Consider the following 19,413-nt stretch of genomic DNA (forward strand, 5'->3'; position numbering starts at 1 on the left):
CCAGGTTCCCAGATACGGACACGGCCGCTGAGCCCCTCTGGCTTCTGCTGACCCCGTCTTCTTCAACCATCTACTGCCTCCCCCCCGGCTCTGGGATGGACAGACCCCACGTCCTCCTGGGGGGCCCCTTGTGATGAGGCTGGGCGAAGCCTGAACCTCGGGGTTGGGGAAGCTGGTGGGCTCCAAAGCCCCTCGCTCAGCCTGAGGGTCCCAAGGAGCCTCCTTACCACTCTGCTCTCAGCAAACGAGCTGATGAGTGAATTGCGTTTTAATTGACGAGGCTCCAGATTGCTGATTGCTGTTGACAAGAGCAAATGCCACCCGGCGGGGTGGGCCATCCTTCCTTGGAGTGCCCGTAATGGGGCGTCGCAAGGAGCTGCTGAGGAGTCCCTCGTTTGGTGATATTTATGTAGCTCTGTCGCCGCGGATAGATGCTAATGATCAGAGTGCGTGGATAATGAATTACAGGGCAGCGAGTACGGAGTCGTTGCCATGGAGCAAATTGCTGTGTGATGCAGTCAGCAGGCGACAGACCCCATCCCCTGCCACTGGGCTTATTGACGGGCCTGGCCTTTGAATCTGTGGGTGTGTTGACTGAAGCCAAGTGGGTGATGGGCTCCTAAGATTTTGTAACACAGAATCTTCCAAAATTGAAATGGCATCATGCAGGGAACAGTTGCACGATGGGTGTGGAAGAGGCTCTTTGAGAAAGCAGGCGGGAGTAAGCCTCAGCAGCGGGCAGGCAGCGGGCACCTGGGCAGGGTTGCAGGGGTGCCGCCCGTGGCTGGGGCAAGGACTTCATTCACCCCTGAAGGCTCCCCGATGTAACCCCCGGGCGCTGAAAGTGCCTCTCGGGGAATGTGTGATTCAGCTCGTGCACAACACACGCCCAGCCAGCCCCTCAGGGCAGCCGCGTTTCACGCTCCCTGTGAGGGTGCGGGGCTGATGGCGGGGCAGGTGGGGAGAAGGAAGGGTCAGCCCAAGGCTCTGGGCACCCACCCCAAAGCGGTGAGTGGGCACCCACCCGGCTTCCGCCCCGTTGGTGCTTGTCGCTGGGAGCCCAGAGGATTGCAGGAGGTGGGTCCGGGGTCCCTGTGACCTTCCCCCACAGAGGCTCCTGTCCTTGGCCTCTCACACTGGCCCCTTTCCACCTGTCAGGACAGGTAAACCAGCCATTTCTCAGCATGTCCCATTTTGCCTTGCAGCTGGCGTTGAGGGGGCCTGCTGGCCCGATGGGTCTCACTGGGAGACCGGGTCCCATGGTAAGTCATCTTGGGGTGTGGGGGTGGGTGCCACCCGCTGGCCCCTGCCCATCAGGCTCCCAGCTCACTGGGTCAGAGCATCTTGCGGTGGTTGGTGGAGGGGTGTGCCCTGGGCACCAGAGGCCTGGGCTGCCCTCGGAGCAGGGACGCCCTTGCACTTACGCTGACCACGACTCTGCCTCACCAGCCCGGGGCTCCCAGCCTCACCACCCCCGGGGCTCCTAGCCTCACCACCCGGGGCTCCCAGCCTCACCACCCCCGGGGCTCCCAGCCTCACCACCCCCGGGGCTCCCAGCCTCACCAGCCCGGGGGCTCCCAGCCTCACCACCCCCGGGGCTCCCAGCCTCACCAGCCCAGGGGCTCCCAGCCTCACCACCCCCGGGGCTCCCAGCCTCACCAGCCCAGGGGCTCCCAGCCTCACCAGCCCCGGGGCTCCCAGCCTCACCAGCCCGGGGGCTCCCAGCCTCACCAGCCCGGGGGCTCCCAGCCTCACCACCCCGGGGGCTCCAAGTCTCACCACCCCGGGGGCTCCCAGCCTCACCAGCCCCGGGGGCTCCCAGGCTCACCACCCCCGGGGGCTCCCAGCCTCACCAGCCCGGGGGCTCCCAGCCTCACCACCCCCGGGGCTCCCAGCCTCACCAGCCCGGGGGCTCCCAGGCTCACCAGCCCGGGGGCTCCCAGCCTCACCAGCCCGGGGGCTCCAAGCCTCACCATCCCCGGGGCTCCAAGCCTCTTTCTTTTGAGGCTGTTTACCGTCCAGACCACTATTTACCATCCAGACCAGTTCAGCGTGAGGCAGACCCTGATTCCCGCCCGACTCCTTGGGCAGCGTGTGCCAGGCATCCCAGGGCCAGGGAGAGGGGTCTCCGGGGGTGTGTGTGGCCCTTAGAGTTGCAAGGAGCCGGGGCATCGAGGCGCACGGGGCCCTCTCTCTGTTCCCTGGGAGGGGGTGGGCTTGGCCCCTGGCCCTGGGGTGTATTTCGTGCCCTCCCGGCATCTGGCGACCTTGCCCTGCAGTGGACAAGGGTGTCCACACATGGCCCTGGACTGCGGGCTGTGACGGACGGTGGGCAGATCCGTCCTGAAGAGAAGTGAGCGTGTGCTGAGCTCAGGGGTCCCCCGTGCCCCAGTCCAGGGTTTCCCTCCAACCCGGGACGAGATGCAAACCAGTTAATGACTGCTCGTCCCTCGGGGTGTGTCCAAGGCGGCGGGCGGGCTCTGTGGGGGCCCTGCCCAGGGGGCAGCCCCGGGTCCTTCCCCCCTCAAGTCCTCCCCAGCCACCCCTACAGCCTGTGTACCTGTGCTGGGCGCCCCCTAACCAGGCATGTCTCCCCAGGGCCCTCCCGGGAGCGGAGGTCTGAAGGGTGAGCCAGGAGACATGGGGCCTCAGGTATGTACCCCGGGGCCGCCTTCTCTCCGGGAAGATGGAGCCCTGTCGCTGCCTCTGGTCAGGGAAACAGAGTGGGGGGAGCTGCCCTCTCTGATGCAAAGCTGGAGGCGGAGCAGCCGTGGGGTCCGGAGTGGGACTGTGCGGGCTGCTTCCCATCCTGCCCTGGCTCAAGGCCGCGGACCCTGCGCCTGTCCGCGTGATGTCGCATGCTGGCAGCTGGGCGGCCGGGGGGATGAGCACGGGGTCCAGGCTTGGCTTTGTCCTCCAAGAAGTGGACACGCTACTGACCTTTGCCCTCTGATCCCGGACAGGGTCCGCGGGGTGTGCAGGGCCCGCCTGGCCCGGCAGGAAAGCCTGGGAGAAGGGTGAGTGTTTTTCGGCGGGAGTCGGCGCTGCGTTTGCCGTGGTGACGCTGCGTCTCGCTGGCCGGGCTCCCCCGCCTTTAGAGGGCACGTCTGTGTCCAGGGCTGGGTGGGTCCCATCCCACGGCAGCGAGCCCCCCTGCACCTAGCCTCTGTCCGGAGCATCCGAACACAGTCTAACGGAGCATAGTTGCTTGTGTGAGGTGGCTGCGAGCACACCCGGAGCCCCTCCGTCCTGAGTCGCCCTCCCAGCCCCCCAGCCCAACCCGTAGGTCATCACCGAGCCCCAAGCTGAGCTCCCTGTTAACCCACATTTTGAATTAAAGCAGTTTCCCAGGTTCTTTGGGAGCAAGCATGTAAAAGACAAAATGATCAGTGGTCCTTCCTCCTCTGGCTGATCAGTGGTCCTTCCTTCTCTGGGGCAGCCTCATTTCTCCAGAAACGGCTTCGGTTTTGTTGGGGGAAATAGCCGGTGGCTTCTTAGACCCCCGCCGCACCTCCCCCGTCCCAGCCTCTGAGAGCCTCTGTCTGGGCTGGCAGGTTAGTGGAGGGAACTGGAGGGAGGCCTCCAGGTGAGCGTCGTGAGTGACAGAGGGCACGTGCCTTTCTAACCCGACGTAAACTCATGCACAGCGTCCACGCCAGCTCGGGAAATCCTCGTTAACCCACATCAGACTCTCACTAGCAGATCTTTCCATCAACTGACTGTTTCTGCTGAGTGAAAGGAATGCTCGTTTCTCGTGTCGATGAACCTCTGCGAGGACGTTGACCACTGGCCGCCTGTCGCTGCTCTGGTGGCAATGCGCGCGACGCAAAAAAGGGTCGCTCCCTAGTGGTCGGGGCCGCCGTCCCAGGAGCTAATCGTAGTTAGAAGGGACGTTACAGAGTGAATGGCTCTCAAGCACGGCTGTCTCGAGTTGGCCCCTCAAGGCCCCAGGTCCACAGGCAGAGGGGTACACAGCCGATTCTGAAAGGGCCACCGTTTAGATCCCTGACCTCTGCTGGAATTCAGCGGTCCGTGGCAGACACTTGGGTGGTTTATGGTGTTGTTGTGCCTGCTCTGAGGTTCAGGACGGTCAGGCCTGGGAAGACTAGAACCTGTGACCAGCAAGCCGGGACTCCTGGTCTGGCTCCTCTGGGCCAGCCCGCTGTGGGGGCTGTGGGGCCCTCTGTCTGACGTCACAGGGAGCCCCTCCTCAGAGCCCTCCGTGCGCTGGCCTCTGCTTTGTGCTGACACCTTGGCCCGCTCTGTTCCAGGGCCGAGCCGGCAGTGACGGAGCGAGAGGGATGCCCGGGCAGACTGGCCCCAAGGTAGGTGCCGGTCACCGCCCCCTGGTGCCCGCGGGTCAGCATCGCCCCTGCTGTTGACCCGTGATGAATATGGTGATGACGGGCGAGCGCACTCGTCTGGGGGCAGGAGGGTCAGTTTGGATCAGCCCTTCTGGCACGTGGACAAGAAGACAGGACTCAGCAGGGTGAATTTCATGGGTCATTCAAGTCCAGGTTGCGGAGTCTGAGCTCCGCGGGGTTGCAGGGAGCAAGTAGGCATTGTACTCGGGGAGCTCAGGGTGTTTGGAGGCAGACTCTGCCCTGGCTGAGGAGGCTGCAGCCCAGGGCAGCCCACGACCCCGGCCGCCATGGTGCGGCAGGCCTGTCCCTCTGTCCCTGAATCTGGGGTGGACCAGCCTTGTTCTTGATACCCATCCTTCTTGCCCTGCGAGAGTTTGTCCAGGGCCGTACGAGGAGCCCACAGCGGGGATGGCAGCTGTTCCAGGGGCGCTGCCCCTGCCCGCCCCAGAGCTGGCGTGGGTTGGCCCCCGAGTGCCCCCTGTGAGTCCTGAGCGAACCTGGAGCCCTCCTGGTCTCAGGGAGCTTTGGTGACAAAAGAGGAGAAGTTCCTGAGTCTGTCCCAGTCGGCTACCATCTTGTTTCAACAGCAAAAAGCATTCCAGGCTGAACTAGCCTTCCCTTGTGTGGTTTGCAGAACACACGCGGCGGGCAGCTGGGCTCCAGGAGGCCCCCTGGGTGGCGGGAGGAGGGCTGGCCGGGAAGCCGGGGTGCCTGAGGGCCCAAGGGCGGTGCTGAGCCGTCCACCGCACGAGAAGGTGCACCTCCGGGGTGTGGGCGCCGCTCTGGGCCCGGGCTGTCACGGTGAGAGGCACAGGCAGCCAGCGGGCGCGTGGCTGCATGTGCGCGCACACTCGGGCTCTGCAGCTCTCAGCGTCTGAGGTCTCAGCGTCTCCGTGGACAGGTCTCTCGGTCCGTGGCTCTGGGACAGAAGCCATTTGTCTCTGTGTGGCCTTGGTTGGGGTTTTGGGGAAAGAGATGGGAACGTGGACTCAGGGCTGTGTCTGGTGTGCTGGGGGGTGGCCAGTGGGGGCCCCGGGTGTGCAGATGCTGTGTAGACCACCGCCCAGGGCCCACAGAGGGGCCGTGGGGCCTGCGCTGAGCTGCCCTCTGTCCTCCCCGCAGGGTGACCGCGGCTTCGATGGCCTGGCAGGGCTGCCGGGGGAGAAGGGCCACCGGGTGAGTGAGTGCTGTCTGGGGGCCGCTGGGAGAGGTGCTGTTGAGGGCCCTTCGGGGCAGGCTTAGGCTTCCTGGGGGGCCGGGCCCTCGATCCCAGGGTGCTCGCTAAGTGAACCTCATGGAGGGGAGCCGGACATGGACAGGACATCCTGGAGACATGAGCTCAGCCCACGGAGGGCCCGATTCTCCCCCACTGCTGATGGCAGAAGGGCCACTAGGGTCCGTCCCTCAGGGGGGCCAGGCCACAGGAGGCCCCCTCTGCTCAGGGGCCTCCACACTGTCAGGAAACCCGACAGCTGCCCTTGCGGGGGCGGCCGGAACTCCCTGCACCACTAAAGGGCGATTCCGGGACGCGGGCCAGCCCCACGTGGCCTGCCTGTGGACGGCCGTCGGGGCGGGGGCTGCGGCCCGGCTCGTCTGACACGACTCAGGCATCTGCGGCCGACGCTCCCAGCAGCTCCGTGGACGGTTCCTCCCTCACCTGTGTTCTCTGATGCTGTCAATTCTTTGATGCTTCGGCACATCCTGGACACACAGGCACATGCGTGTGTGTACGGCACACGCGTGTGCACACACGAGCGCCCACACACGTGTTGGCTTTGTCACACGGCTCACCCATCACGCCTGTGCCGCCTTGGGAGCGGCTGTAGCTCTCTAGCCAGAGCTGCTGCGCCCACTCTCCACCCCCCCACCCCAGGGACCCCGATCAGGCCGGGCCACCGACGAGCAGGCGCTGAGCGCCGATGGTGTGCAGGGCCTGAGGCTGCAGGGTGCCGGGTGGGCCAGCACTGACCCTCACAGTGCGGAGTGGTGGCCCTTTCGGGGGGCAGCATGGGGCTGGGGTGCAGCCTGCTTCACAGGGAGAGGTCAGCAGGGTGCCACTCGGACCCTGCCATGGGTCCTGGGGTGCCCGCGGGACCTCGGTGCCACCCTAGCTGACCCGCCTCCAGGACTTCGAGCCCGGGGGAGCGTCCTGCTGGCCAGCCATGCCTCCCGACGAGCCAGGAGGCACCGTGTTTTCCGAACAGTCCTCTGTGACTCTGGGAAAGGCCTGGGAGTGGGGTGGGATTTTCAGCCTCAGAAGCAGATGAAATGGGGGCCTTGAGACAGCCGTGCGTGCCCGCCCAGGGGGCTGGCGCTGACCCTGCTTGCCTTCCTAGGGCGACCCTGGCCCATCCGGCCCGCCGGGACCTCCGGGGGAAGACGGAGAAAGGGTATGTACCCCACTGCATGTTGGGCGCTCCGGCCGCCCGTCTCCTCTGAAGACTGCAGGCGCTGGCGGCAGCCGGCACCCACGTCGGCTGGGGGGGGCGGGGCATCAGTGGGCTGCACCCGACTTCCTTCCGGTAGACGCGGCTCTTGGACCTTGAAGCTGCCGGATGTGGGTGTCCTGAGCCCTCTGACTGGTTGCCCCAGGGCGTGATCTCTGGAAAGCCATCGTAGGGGAGCTGATGAGCTCAGCATCTGAGAGAGGGGCAGACGGAGGCCGCGAGGGGCGGAGTGCAGGCTCTGGGGAGGGAGGGAGGCGGAGAGAGCCCCAAAAGTGACTGTCCTTGCCCTGGAGGTGGGGCAGACTGATGGACGCGTGTGGACCCAGCAGGGAGGGATGCTGGGGGTCTGGGCTTTGCCTCCATCCTCCGTCTGTCTGTCTATCTGTTATCTATTTACCTCTGGAGAAGAAAATGGCAACCCACTCCAGTACTCTTGCCTGGAGAATCCCATGGATGGAGGAGCCTGGTGGGTCACGTCTATTTACCTATCTTTAAATTTTCTGTGGTCCGCCTACGTATCTGTGTATGCATCTCTCCATCTGTGGTCTGTTAATCACCCATCTCTTATCGGTTTACCTCTCATCTGTCTGTCTGTCTGCCTGCCTATCTTTAAAGCTGTACCTGTCATCCATCATCTTCCCGTCTCTGTCTACTTTCTGCCAGGCAGCTTATCTTTCGTCTCTCTCTGCACCTGGCAGGTAACCAGGGATGTTTTCTTCCCGGGGCTGTGGTCTGTGAGCCCTGACCTCACCTTTCGCCTCCGGGAGGAGGACGCGCCGGGCCTTCCCTGCTGGCGCAAGGGCTAGTAGCCCGGGCGTTTGCCGAGGCAGCCCGGCCGAGGCTCCGGCAGAGCTGAAGGGAGGGCGTCTCTCTGGGGCCCAGGCCGCGTGGCGTGTCCCTGATCTCTGCCTCTCTTCCCCCCACAGGGCGACGATGGGGAAGTTGGGCCCAGAGGGCTGCCTGGGGAGCCCGTAAGTGCACGGACCGGGTGGGATTCTGTGTCTCTTGTTGATGTTCTGGGATCGACTCAGGGCCTAGATTAGACAGGGCTCAGCCTTGAGACAGACGAATCTGGGGACTCTGGGGAACGGAATGGGGGCCCACGGGGAGGTGAACAGGGCAATGCTGAGAAGTTGGTCTGAGCCTGGGTCAGGGAGAGAACTGCAGGGTCCGGGGTCCGTGATGGAGGGCCCCCGGGGTCAGCGTGCGCCCGCTCGCTGGGACTGGATCACCCCCCAGGTGTCTGCTTAGCCTCCAGGGAGGCTCATCCATACCACACTCCTCTAAGCTAGGCCTAGGCGATGCCTTCTGGGTTATCAACTTCTGAAAACATTTATGTGAGTGGGTATTAAAACCGTGAAGCACATTTAAGTGGCAACGGACGTGGGGAGAGTTGTCTCTTGTGCGGCGTCGGAGAAGGTTCTGTCAGAGTGAAGGGCCCTTGAAATCAAGCGCTGGCCGGTGGGGGGTGGACAGCTGTGACCCTCCCGAGAGCGTGGGGCAGCGCCCACCCTGCCGGGATGGGGACTGAGACCCGACCAGTCCTGGCCCCCCGTTGCCCCTGGTCCCCAGGGCCGAGGCCGAGAGCTGGGGTGGGGTGAGCAGAGGAAGCAGGCGGGGAGGGGTGTCGGCCACACTCCCCAGGCAGCAGAGACATCGGGAATTGGGGGGCTGAGAGGGGAGGCAGGGCGGGGGCCGGGATTCTGGGCCGAGTCTGACCCTCTCTGCTCTTCCCTCCTGCAGGGGCCACGAGGTCTGCTGGGGCCGAAGGGGCCCCCAGGCCCCCCTGGACCTCCCGTAAGTCCCCTGCATGTCTGCCCCGTCCCTGCCCCCAGCTGTGCCCGCGAAGGCCTGCGGGCAGCCCCACGCTGAGTGCTGTGCACCCAGCCCAGCGCCCGTGTGAGGTGTGGGGAGGGCGGCCCCGCGGGTGCAGGTGGAGGCGGGCTGGGCTCACTCCACCCTCCCCGCACACGGCCCATCTCCTCCCTGCGAGTGCTGGCCGGCACCCTCTTGGACAGTCCTCTAGGGAGGAGCAGCCCGTGGCGGGGCAGGGCTCTGTCTGGGGGTGGCTTCCCAGGGCCAGGCTCCCCGCCCAGCTGTCCAAGAACGCAGGGTGCCCCCCGCAATGAACCCAGCAGGACCATTAACCTGCAGCCAATCTCAGCATGTATCTGGGCTCAAGCCTTTCCCCCGGAGAAGGCAATGGCACCCCACTCCAGTACTCTTGCCTGGAAAATCCCATGGGCGGAGGAGCCTGGTAGGCTGCAGTCCATGGGGTTGCTAAGAGTCAGACGTGACTGAGCGACTTCACTTTCACTTTTCACTTTCATGCATTGGAGAAGGAAATGGCAACCCACTCCAGTGTTCTTGCCTGGAGAATCCCAGGGACGGGGGAGCTTGGTGGGCTGCCATCTACGGGGTTGCACAGAGTCGGACACAACTGAAGCGACTTAGCAGCAGCAGCAGCAAGCCTTTCCCCTCCCATGAAGAACGAGCCGTCCTCTGACCTCATGGGCAGGGACCAAGCTGTGCTCGCTGGGCTTTGCCTGTTGAGCTTTGTTGATTCTTTTCTGTTTCAATGCCACCCAGGGTGTGACGGGAATGGACGGTCAACCAGGCCCAAAAGGCAACGTGGTAAGTCCAGGGGTCCTGCCCCGACCATGGCCTCATGGTGGTCGCAGCCACACAGGGCGTGGAAGGGGGACTCAGGCCACCCCAACAGAGGGGCCTGGGACGGGAGGTATGGGCCTCCCGCAGGAGAGGACGGGCTGAGGCCCTGCCCCATTCCGAGCCCGGGGGACACAGGGGCACGGCGTCCTCATCCCCGGCCGAGCTGGTTGAGGGCAGGGGCCGTGACCGTGCCCACTGAGACGTGTCACGTGGGTCTCCTGTAATAGAAGTGGGTGACCTGAATAGAACCTTTCTCCCGGTGGCTCCCGTCTCGTGTCCCTCCTGGGTGGCCGCGCCCTCGCCCGCACCAGCTGGGGGCCCCGGGCCTGGCTTCCCGCCTGGGCTCGAGAGCTCCGCAGCCCCCATCCGTGCCCGCTTGTGTTTCCTGTAGGGTCCCCAGGGAGAGCCCGGCCCCCCGGGGCAGCAGGGCAACCCAGGTGCCCAGGTGAGTGAGCGGGGCGGGCTCATGGGCAGAGGGAGCTGGGGGACAGAGCTCAGGGCCTGAGTGGCCGCTGAGCGCCACCCCGCGGTGCCGGTCGGCCAGCAGGGCCTGCAGCCTGGGGGTGGCCTGGGATGGGGCTGGGGAATGACGGGCGGACGGCGGGGAGGGGTTCTGGCTTGAGAAATCCCCGACCTTTCCTGCTCGCTCTCTCCCTGCCAGGGTCTTCCGGGCCCCCAGGGCGCTATTGGGCCTCCAGGAGAAAAGGTAGGTGGGCTGTGCTGGGCGTGGGTGAGCCTGCGGCGGGGTGCCTGCCAGCCCAGGGGCACGGCGCCTGCCAGCGCCCGGCCGGCTCTGCTGTGGCCCTGTCCCTCCCTCCTGCCTCCCTTCCTTAGTTATGCGTTGATATAAGGTTGCCAGATTCAGGAAGAAAAACATACAGGATGCCCAGTAAAATTTGAACTCTGTTGTCTGAAATCCGTTTACCTGGGCATCTCATTTTGTTAGGCTTCCCCAGTGCAGGAGGCAGAAGAGACCTGGGCTCGATCCCTGGGTCAGGAAGATCCCTGGAGGAGGGCATGGCAACCCACTCCAGTGTTCTTCCTGAGAGTCCCATGGACAGAGGAGCCTGGCGGGCTGCAGTCCCTGGGGTCACACAGAGTCAGACACGACTGACATGACTCAGCACGCAGGCACTTGTTTCGTTGTCGTTGGCCTTGCTTTCTTTTTGCTAAATTTGCCAACTCTAAACACATCCTGGGCACCCCAAGCCACATGCTGGGGAGACAGCCTGGGCCCTGGCCTGGCTGTGGCTCAGCCCCAGGTGCCTGGTAAACCCAACACCGGGCTGGCACCAGCCAGGACATCCTCCGGGGGGCAGTTCTCAGGGCATCACAGCTCCCACTCCTGTCTCCACTGGGTGGTTGTCTTGTTCCAGTAGCCAAACCCGAAGGCCCTGGACATAGCAGAGGGTGCGCTGTCTTTGGGCGAAACCCACAGGAGCGGCAGCTCTGAGCCACCTTTTTAAGCAAATGCTTTTTGAGCAGATATGTTGAAGAGTGACTTTGGGGGTGTGTAGAGAGGGTGGGCAGCCAAGGGCACCCCAGGGCATAGGCTTATGAAGTCTCTGGTTTGTTCTAGGGTCCCCTGGGCAAACCCGGCCTCCCAGGAATGCCTGGTGCTGACGGACCCCCGGTGAGTACCCTGGCCCCCTCAACTTTCACATCCCCCGCCCGTGTCCATCCAGGGGTGGGGGCTGGGAACCCAGGCAGACGGCCCCTCCCCAGCTCTGGAGCTGGCTACGTGCCTGGCCCACGTTGCCTCTTCCAGCTCCTTCGATGAGGACCCCGCTGCTGGCTCAGGAATTGCTGGGTTTTGGCCATGCTTTCCGTCACGGGCTGGGAGCTGCACGCGTCGGAGCATCCGCTGCCCACGCCGCCCCGCACTTTCAGCTGTAACGAGGGCGGCTGGGCTCCGGGCCTCGCGTGTGTCGCCCGCGCTGCGTGTATTTTTAGCGGTCACGCACTGGGGAGCGGGGTGTGCGCACGCAGCTGTGGAGCTGAGCAGATGCCGCCTAGAAGCAGGGAGGGAGGGACAAGGCGGCCAGGCTGCGAGGGAGGGGGCGGGACAGTGACGAACGCCGGGCCGTCCGCACCCACCAGCCTCCGCGTGCACTGCCAATGGGCTTTTTAATTCTCGGTTATTTTTAGCGTATCTAATTGATGCGAAGTAGAGAGCCTGTTTTAGAGAATGATTAGCGAAATTAATTGTTTCAGACACAGTTATTTTGCTCTGTTAATAGCGCCATTAGAAATGAGCTGAGACGCTCAGCCCGCCAACCGTCGATTGGTGGTTGGCCGCTGTGGGGCAGGGCCTGTTTCTGTTTTCTTTCTGAAAATCCTTTGGTCCAGTGAGTCACCCATCACAAGCTTATCTGAACCAACAGATCACAGTCTCGTTCCTGTTTTGAGCTGCTTCGGGTGGGTGAGGGGGCTCAGTCTCGGATGTGAGTTTGGTACAAAGAGATGAAAATTTTGCAACATGGCTTTTATGTGCTTTCACATACATCGACACCTAATTGTGTTTTCTGATGATGAAATACCCGCTTCTGGAAAATTAGGAAAAGAAGTAACATGGCAACATGACGAGCTCAGCTGGGCCTGCGTCCTCCCGGCGGCTGCTTCCCTTGGCTGCAGTGGCAGGCGTCTGTGGGCGTTTCCCACGGCGCATCGTGTCAGAGGGCTCCCCGGGCAGCTCAGTGCCCGCCTGCCAGTGCCGCAGACGTAAGAGACACGGGTTCAGTCCCTGGGCTGGGAAGATCCCCTGGAGGACGGCACGGCAACCCACTCGAGGCTTCTTGCCTGGAGAACCCGGTGGACAGAGGAGCCTGGCGGCTACATCCGTGGGGTCACAAGAGTTAGACGTGACTTAGCACGCGGCATGTTGGGAAGGGGGTGGCTGCATGGACCCCAATCCCCTGATCTTACCTGGAGTTCCCCTCCTGAATTGAAACTCCAACTAGAGTCCCTGAAGGGTCACCGGTTTCCTTTTGGATGCTGTGGGGAAAGAGGGGCCTTTAAGGGGGACCCAGCCCAGGGAGTCAGGAGGCCACCTCTCACAGGTCCTCCATTTCTCTTCCCCCAATCAGTGGTCACACTTGAAAATATGAGTGTACCAGGGACGCGAGGGGGGTGGTTGTGCCAGGTCAACAGTGATGACACGCAAAGGGAAAGATAAAAAGGGGAGAATCGGTGCAGCAGCCTGAGGGACATGCAGCCCTCGAGGGGAACGTCAGCGCTGCAGGGAGAGGGACATGGGGCCCTCGAGGGGAACGTCAGCGCTGCAGGGAGAGGGACACGCAGCCCTCGAGGGGAACGTCGGCGCTGCAGGGAGAGGGACATGCAGCCCTCGAGGGGAACGTCAGCGCTGCAGGGAGAGGGACACGCAGCCCTTGTCACAGGTGAATGGGGAGGAGACAAAGGGTCTGAAGCCTCTCCTTATAGAGGTGTCGCATGGTCTTGTCCCTCTCCCCCTTTGGTGTTGGCTTGGTGTGGGTTAAGAAGAAAGGGAAGATAGATTTCAGAGCCACTGAGAAGTGTGAGAGGTTTCAGGGCAGACGCTGCTCTGGACTCATCGAGAAGTCATTCCAGGCACACGTGACAGGGTTCGGATAATGAATCGTGGGCTCATGGAAACATTACAGAGCCAGGAAAAATCAAATTCCAGCAAGTATTCAGTGACAGGAGGAGATGCGTGATATAATACTAAATTAAAAATCGTCTTCTGATGCCAATTTTGCACGTGAACGCGCAGAGCAAATAGAGCAGCTGCACTGCATCGCACCCTGGCCACCGTCACCGTGCGTGGTGAGGTTATGAAGGGGTTTAATTTTCTCTTCCACTTGCCTAATTATGCACAATGAACATACATTACTTTTTTAATCAGAAAAATATCAAATACAAATAAGCTTTATTATTTTTGCATTTGTCTACAGTGAACATATATTACTTTTTAAATCAGAAAATATCAAATATACATAATTTAAGCTTTATTACTTTTCTGTTATAAAATCCTGCTGGTTACAGGATTCTGGGGAGAGATCAGCGAGTGGAAAGAGAGTGGAGACGGCCGGCCCTTCACAGCGGGAAGTCGGCCCCTCTGACTCGGATGGATTTCTTTTTGCAAACGCTCAAAATACGTGAGGGCTGTGGTCCCCCCACAAAGCAGCTCTCATCCTGGAAACACGGCTTAGAGCCTGGCCTCCATTCCAACAGCAGTAATCACGGGGGGGACTTCCCTGGTGGTTCAGGGCTTAGGACTTAGCGCTTCCACAGCAGGAACATGGGTTCAGTCTCCGGTTGGGGAACTAAGATCCTGAAAACTGATCCTGAAAGCTGTTTGGCATACCCCCAAAAAACCCAGTTACCCCCTAAAACACAGTTGGTTGTGGCAATGATCCGTCCTTCTACACTATCTGTTCCAAAATACTGTGACCAGGTCTATTCCGTTGTTTTTAATTTTTTTTTTTGACTGTATCAGGCCAGTTGTGACATGCAGGTTTTGTTGCCCCAAGACATGTGGGATCTTAGTTCCCTGACAGGTGCTGAACCCGAGTCCACTGAATTGCAAGGCAGATTCTTAACCCCCGGAGCACTTGGCAAGTCCCCAGGTCTGTCCTTAGGGCCACCGTGTAAGCAAGGTCATCGCCAGGTGGAGGGTCGGCTCGCTCCCCAGATGTGGGGTCCGTACTCGTTTGTGTTGGGGGCCTGCCGTCACCGCCCACAGCTGCCCGTGACCTCAGTCCCTTCACGGAGAAATTCCAGGTTTGGTGGAAATGGTACGAGAGGCCCAGGAAGAGCCCACGTGGCGGGGGAGGAGGCCTCCCCTTTCCCCAGCAACCCCGGGGCAGGACGTCATCCCGGGCACATTTAGGTGCAGCCCTGCCAGCCCCGGGCACAGGCGCTGAGCCTCGTCTCAGGAAGGTGGAGGGCGGGCCGCGTGTCCCCTCCAGGCCTGGCAGCAGGAGTGGTCCGGCCAGCGCCTGATTGTCCTCACACACCCCCTCCAGCAAAGGAACTTCCGCATTCTCCCCCTCGTGTGGCCACCGCCTCAGGCTGTCTGCAGTGGCATCAAATCCGGTTCACAATGATCGCAAATTAAAAAGAACACACACAAATCATGTGTTCAAGTGGGTGAGGTCCGTGTCCCCGCAACGCTGCTGTCCCACAGGTAGAGCCCTAGAACTTTGGAAGGATCGAGCTGAGAGCAGTCAACCCACTCTCTCGTTATACACCCTCGAAAGCGGACGCCCAGAGAGGGCAAGCGACTCACCTACGGTCACACAGCGGCTCGGGGGTTCCCAGCATCCTCACCCCACGCCACGTGGCTTCTCTTTACTGGCGCCCTTGGGGGCAGGACCCTGCTTCTTGACAGTGAACACTCAGGTTCTGTTTTTATCGTCCGTGTTTGGCTCCTGAGCTCAGAGGCACTGAACTTAGTGAGCAGCTTGGGTCTGAAAGTCAGAGAAGGTGACATTCCTGAGAATGGCTTGATGGCACCAGGGTAGAGAGGGCCCTGAGCAATTCCTGGGGCCCCTGCCCTGCGTCTCTGGGGGGATTCTCCCCTTGCCCCCAGCTTCCCTCCCCAACTGTGTCACCTGGGGTGATGACTGAAGGCCTGGGGTGCCTGGGAACCTGGGAGGTCTGGTCCCCCTTCCCTGTCCTTGCTTGGCCACTGGTGTGGTTTTGCTGGTTGACCTTGAACACACGGCCTTGCTGTCACTGACCCTGCCCACCGCAGGCAGGGCACGGGCTGGGTTGGGGCCCCGGCGCGCCATGGGGCTGGGGCCCGTCTGTGGGTTTGGAAGCGCGTCCCCTGCCGTTGCCCCGCCCCGGCATTGTTCCCATGTTAACAGATGAAGCCACCGAGGGTCAGGGCCAAAGGGCAGGGGGACCGAGGCACTGTGGGGAGGAACAGAAGGGACCCGGGCTCTGACCCTCACACTGGAGACCGCTGTGGGAGAAGCCTGCGTTCCCAGTGGCCACTGACTAACGCCAGCCTTCTTTTTCTGACAGGGGCACCCTGGCAAAGAAGGCCCTCCAGGAGAGAAGGGAGGGCAGGTGGGTACCGGCGGCACCCCTGGCCCCTCCAGCATCTCCCTCAGGATGGGTGGGACTGGGCCCCCCTCTGATCTGGGACTCCTGCCCTGCTCGCATCCATCCCGAGAAGACCCCCTGCGGGCCCCCCTTCCCCGTGGAGCTGGGCAGTGCCCGCGTGCCTCCTCCTTCAGGCCTGGCCTGAGACACCCATCCGTTCTGCTCGCAGCGAGAGGACAGTGTGCTGGGGGCAGGCCCGCTCTCCGGCTTGTGCTGGAAGGACCCAGGGTGGCTCGGAGTGAACCCATGTCATCCACCCAAGATGGGGCTAACACACTCTCCCGTCTGGTTTCAGGGTCCTCCTGGCCCCCAGGGTCCAATCGGCTACCCAGGTCCTCGCGGAGTCAAGGTGAGCGTCTCAGCCTGGGGTTTTCCTGGAGGTCGGGGTCGGGACTGCGGGACACGGCTGGACCTGTGTCAGGGATCCTGTGCTTTAACCTCCCGCCTGCCCATGTGGGGGCAGCCCTGGTCTGGGTGATCAGCTCCCGGCATGTGAGCCCAAGAGGGTGATGGAGGGGCTCCCGGGGGCCAGGAGGGGCTCCCATGGAGCAGGGCACGCCCCCCGGCATCTGGGGCAGCGCGGGCAGCTTGGTGGTGGCCTTCTCCAGGACATGGGGCACCCTTCGCCCTTGCTCTTTAACGGTCCCTGTTGAGTGGCCTGCTGGTCTTGGAGTCCCTCAGGGCAGGTGTCCTGAGCCCAAGCACCGAGCTGGGGGCCCTTGCCTGGGAAGTTTGGGACGTTTTCTTCTGGGCCGTTCGCACGTTGAGACAGAGTCTGTCCCCATCAGTAACATCTGGGCAGACCTTGCTGTTGGCGGGGGTGTCTGTGGGAGACTCCATCTATTCTCACCTCGTCGAAAGGCTCCCGGAACCTCATTAAACGAATGCAGAGCCCCAGTGTCCCAGACTCATGGCTGTCAGTTCGCCCCGAGCCGAGCGTTTGCTTTGCGCTGTGCAGCCTAGTCTTCGGTGACGCTGCTTTCTGAACACGCACCCGGCAGACAGGCGCCCCCGGCGTGCGAACACCGAGAGCCCTTCCTCCTCGGGCGGGGCTGCTGCCCTGTCTTCAGTCTCAGGCTTCACAGGAGAGCTAAGGGTGGCTCTTTCCTTCAGAACAACTGCCATTTGAGGTGAAGGATCGTGTGTATGTACGTGTATAAAACATCTTGTTTATCTTGGAGGGCTTGCGTGAACACGCCCGTAAGCTCTGGAGTCCCCACCCGTGTCGTTCACGCTCCTTTATGCTTTCAAACATTTTGCACGTCAGAGTGCACACCTGCCCTGCGGGGTGGAGGAAGGAGAACCCAAGATTTCATGTTTTAGGGACCTCCCTGCAACTCCCCTCAAATCCACATGGGACTCAGGAGTCATCCTAGACTCGCTTATCCCTAATCAAGTGCCCCATCCTGACCCCAAGGGGCCCCAGCTTCCATTTCCCGGAGTCGAGGTGTTCCAAGGTCAGGGGCAGAGAGACGCCTCGGGTCAGGAACCTTGGACGGCGGCTTCTCTCTCTGAAGCAGGCCCTCGGCCCGCGCGCTGCCTGATGAGTTTACAAGGGCAGCGATCTAGCAGCCGTGCTGATTGTGTGAGCTCGGAGCATGTTTATCTTACAAATTCTGGTTGCACAAAGAGCCCGTGCCAGCCACGATCCACAGCCACCCGCGGGCGCTGCTGCTGTGAGCCGGAAAGGTGTCTGCTCCGAGATGGTCATGGAGAACGCGCTTATCTCGTCGGCCTGATTAGAATTCATCCGAGACACGAGCCGTCCCGCTAGACGGGCGAGTGGAGGGTGGGAGGAAGAGCAAGGCCTGATGCTGTTTTCTCAGATTAGTGGGTTCTCATGCCCCTGTGCTCGAGCACCCGCGGAGCCCCTGGTGTGACGAGGCCCGGAGGGCGGTGACCGGGAGGTGCAGGGCGGCCCAAGTGTCGCCGTTGCCGTGGGAGACCGAGGCCCTCCGCTTTCCTCCCCGAGTCCTGCCTTCCTCCCTAGAAAGGGGCCCCCTGAGCTCTTTGACCTCACTGACCTTTACGCCTCCCCTGGTCGCCCCCCCGACTTAGCCCTTTCTCAGGGGTCCGTTGAGCACTGTGAGGTCACGCGGCCCTTCGCTGAGCCCCCGCGGGGCTGGGGGGCTGATGGAAGCCCCCCACATGAACACTCCAGGCCTGGGAAGCCCCGTCGACCTCCGTGCCCTCACAGACGGAGACCCAGAGGGCCCTGCCCCGCCACTGTTCTGTGGCCTTGGCTCTCCCTCCCCGCACCCTGGGCCACCAGGGCCGTGGTGGCTGTTCTGGTCCAGGGCTCTCACCCAGGATGGACTCTCCCCCGGGGACACCTGGAGACGTTTCTGAGTGCCACAGCTTGGAGGGGCTGCTTCAGGGGCTACTGAGGGGCAGCAGTCTGCAAGTCTGCTCCACCCACTATGTGCCTGGGCAGCCTCGCAACAAAGAACCATCCAGACCCCAAGGCGCCAGCACTCAGGCCGAGAAGCCCTGGTCTTCTGTCTCCCTGGCCCTGTTCCCTGGCCTCAGACGGGTCATGAGGCCATAGAACTTCAGGTCTGGCAGGGATCTGCCCGATTCTGTCTCCCCATCTTCTTTCTGGATGGGCGTGGGGAGGGAAGCCCACCCAGCCTGCTGGGCAAAGTGCTGGACAGCAGGTGCCAGAGGCCCCCCCGAAATCGGGATTTCAGGGTCCCTGGGCTCCCCTCTGTCTGGGAGCAGACCGCGGTCTGGGGTGGCCCCCAGGGCGCAGGCTGAGCCCACTCTGCACTCTCTGCGTCTGTCTGAGCCGGCCCTCCGGGCCGCCGCAGCTCTTCTCAGCCCGCCAGGGCCTCCGAGCGCAGGCTCAGAGCTGCCGGTTCTGAGCGGAGTTCTTGCCACAAGAGGGCAGCCGGCAGCACAAGGGTCTGGCCGCAGGCTCAGCTGGATCCCAGCGGGAGGCCGGCCTCTCTGGGGCCCCGCAGGCGGAGGCCTGAGGCCGCCTGGGCCGTCAGCGGGGCGGGCTCCTCACCCAGCCGGCCGGTGGGGCATGGCTGCCAAGTCTGTCCCCGGGATGGAGCCGTTTCAGCGGGTCCGGCTGGTTCGGCAGGCTCGGAATGGTCCTGCCTGACGGTTCTCGCTCAGCCGATACGCTGAGAGAGACGGGGTGGCTGGTGTTACCAGGTGGTAATGAATGCTAGTCGATGCTGTTATGATAATGACCACGTATTAATAGCAACAGAGAATGAAGGCCGTCAGATGGAACACGGCTGTGTTTATCGAGCATCTGCTGCGTGCCAGGCACAGACCCGGGGCTTCCCAGCAGGAGGGGGTGACGGCTGTCATCACCCCGAATTTCCAAGTGGACAGAAGTCCGGGGCCTCATCACAGGCTACAGAGTGGAGCCTGAGCCCATCTGCCTCCAGAAGAGAGCAGGCTGTGGGTGGAGGGGTGCCTGCCTGGGCCGCTCTCTGCCCTGAGACCGGGATGCTGAGGGCTGCCTGCGGGGGCGCTCAGCCTCCCGAGTGCTGGGGGCCAGGCCCGCTCTCAGCCTGGACCCTGACTGCTCACCCTCTCTGTCTGCACAGGGGGCGGACGGCATCCGAGGTCTGAAGGGCACCAAGGGTGAGAAGGTGAGTGTCCCGCCTCCCCGCGGGGCCTGGTCGGGAGCTGGGAGGGCCGCCCTGGGGACTGGAGTGACCACGGGCCACTGACGTGGGAGCCCCCAGTTCACTGACAGCGCAGGTGCGCACAGCTCCCCGTGAACCTCGGGGCCCAGTGACCGAGCGCCCCTGACCGCCTGCCCCTCCGTGAACCTCGGGGCCCGGTGACCGAGCGCCCCTGACCGCCTGCCCCTCCGT

The 19,413-nt window shown here is 62.7% G+C and overlaps 1 protein-coding gene across 2 annotated transcripts in view; it reads left to right on the forward strand.

Moving 5' to 3' along the window:
• COL5A1 (collagen type V alpha 1 chain) overlaps window positions 1-19,413 on the forward strand; it is a 147,408-nt gene that overhangs the window by 73,948 nt on the left and 54,047 nt on the right. For both annotated transcript variants that reach the window (XM_044926538.1, XM_025262242.2), the window contains exons 14-28: window positions 1,206-1,262; window positions 2,599-2,652; window positions 2,964-3,017; window positions 4,272-4,325; window positions 5,487-5,540; window positions 6,701-6,754; window positions 7,738-7,782; window positions 8,555-8,608; window positions 9,401-9,445; window positions 9,873-9,926; window positions 10,143-10,187; window positions 11,061-11,114; window positions 15,494-15,538; window positions 15,870-15,923; window positions 19,141-19,185. In XM_044926538.1, coding sequence (XP_044782473.1) covers window positions 1,206-1,262; window positions 2,599-2,652; window positions 2,964-3,017; window positions 4,272-4,325; window positions 5,487-5,540; window positions 6,701-6,754; window positions 7,738-7,782; window positions 8,555-8,608; window positions 9,401-9,445; window positions 9,873-9,926; window positions 10,143-10,187; window positions 11,061-11,114; window positions 15,494-15,538; window positions 15,870-15,923; window positions 19,141-19,185 — 768 coding nt within the window. The remainder of the gene's footprint in view (window positions 1-1,205; window positions 1,263-2,598; window positions 2,653-2,963; window positions 3,018-4,271; window positions 4,326-5,486; window positions 5,541-6,700; window positions 6,755-7,737; window positions 7,783-8,554; window positions 8,609-9,400; window positions 9,446-9,872; window positions 9,927-10,142; window positions 10,188-11,060; window positions 11,115-15,493; window positions 15,539-15,869; window positions 15,924-19,140; window positions 19,186-19,413) is intronic.

This window comes from Bubalus bubalis, chromosome 12 (assembly GCF_019923935.1).
Source record: "Bubalus bubalis isolate 160015118507 breed Murrah chromosome 12, NDDB_SH_1, whole genome shotgun sequence".
In the NCBI taxonomy this organism is placed as follows: Eukaryota; Metazoa; Chordata; class Mammalia; order Artiodactyla; family Bovidae; genus Bubalus; species Bubalus bubalis.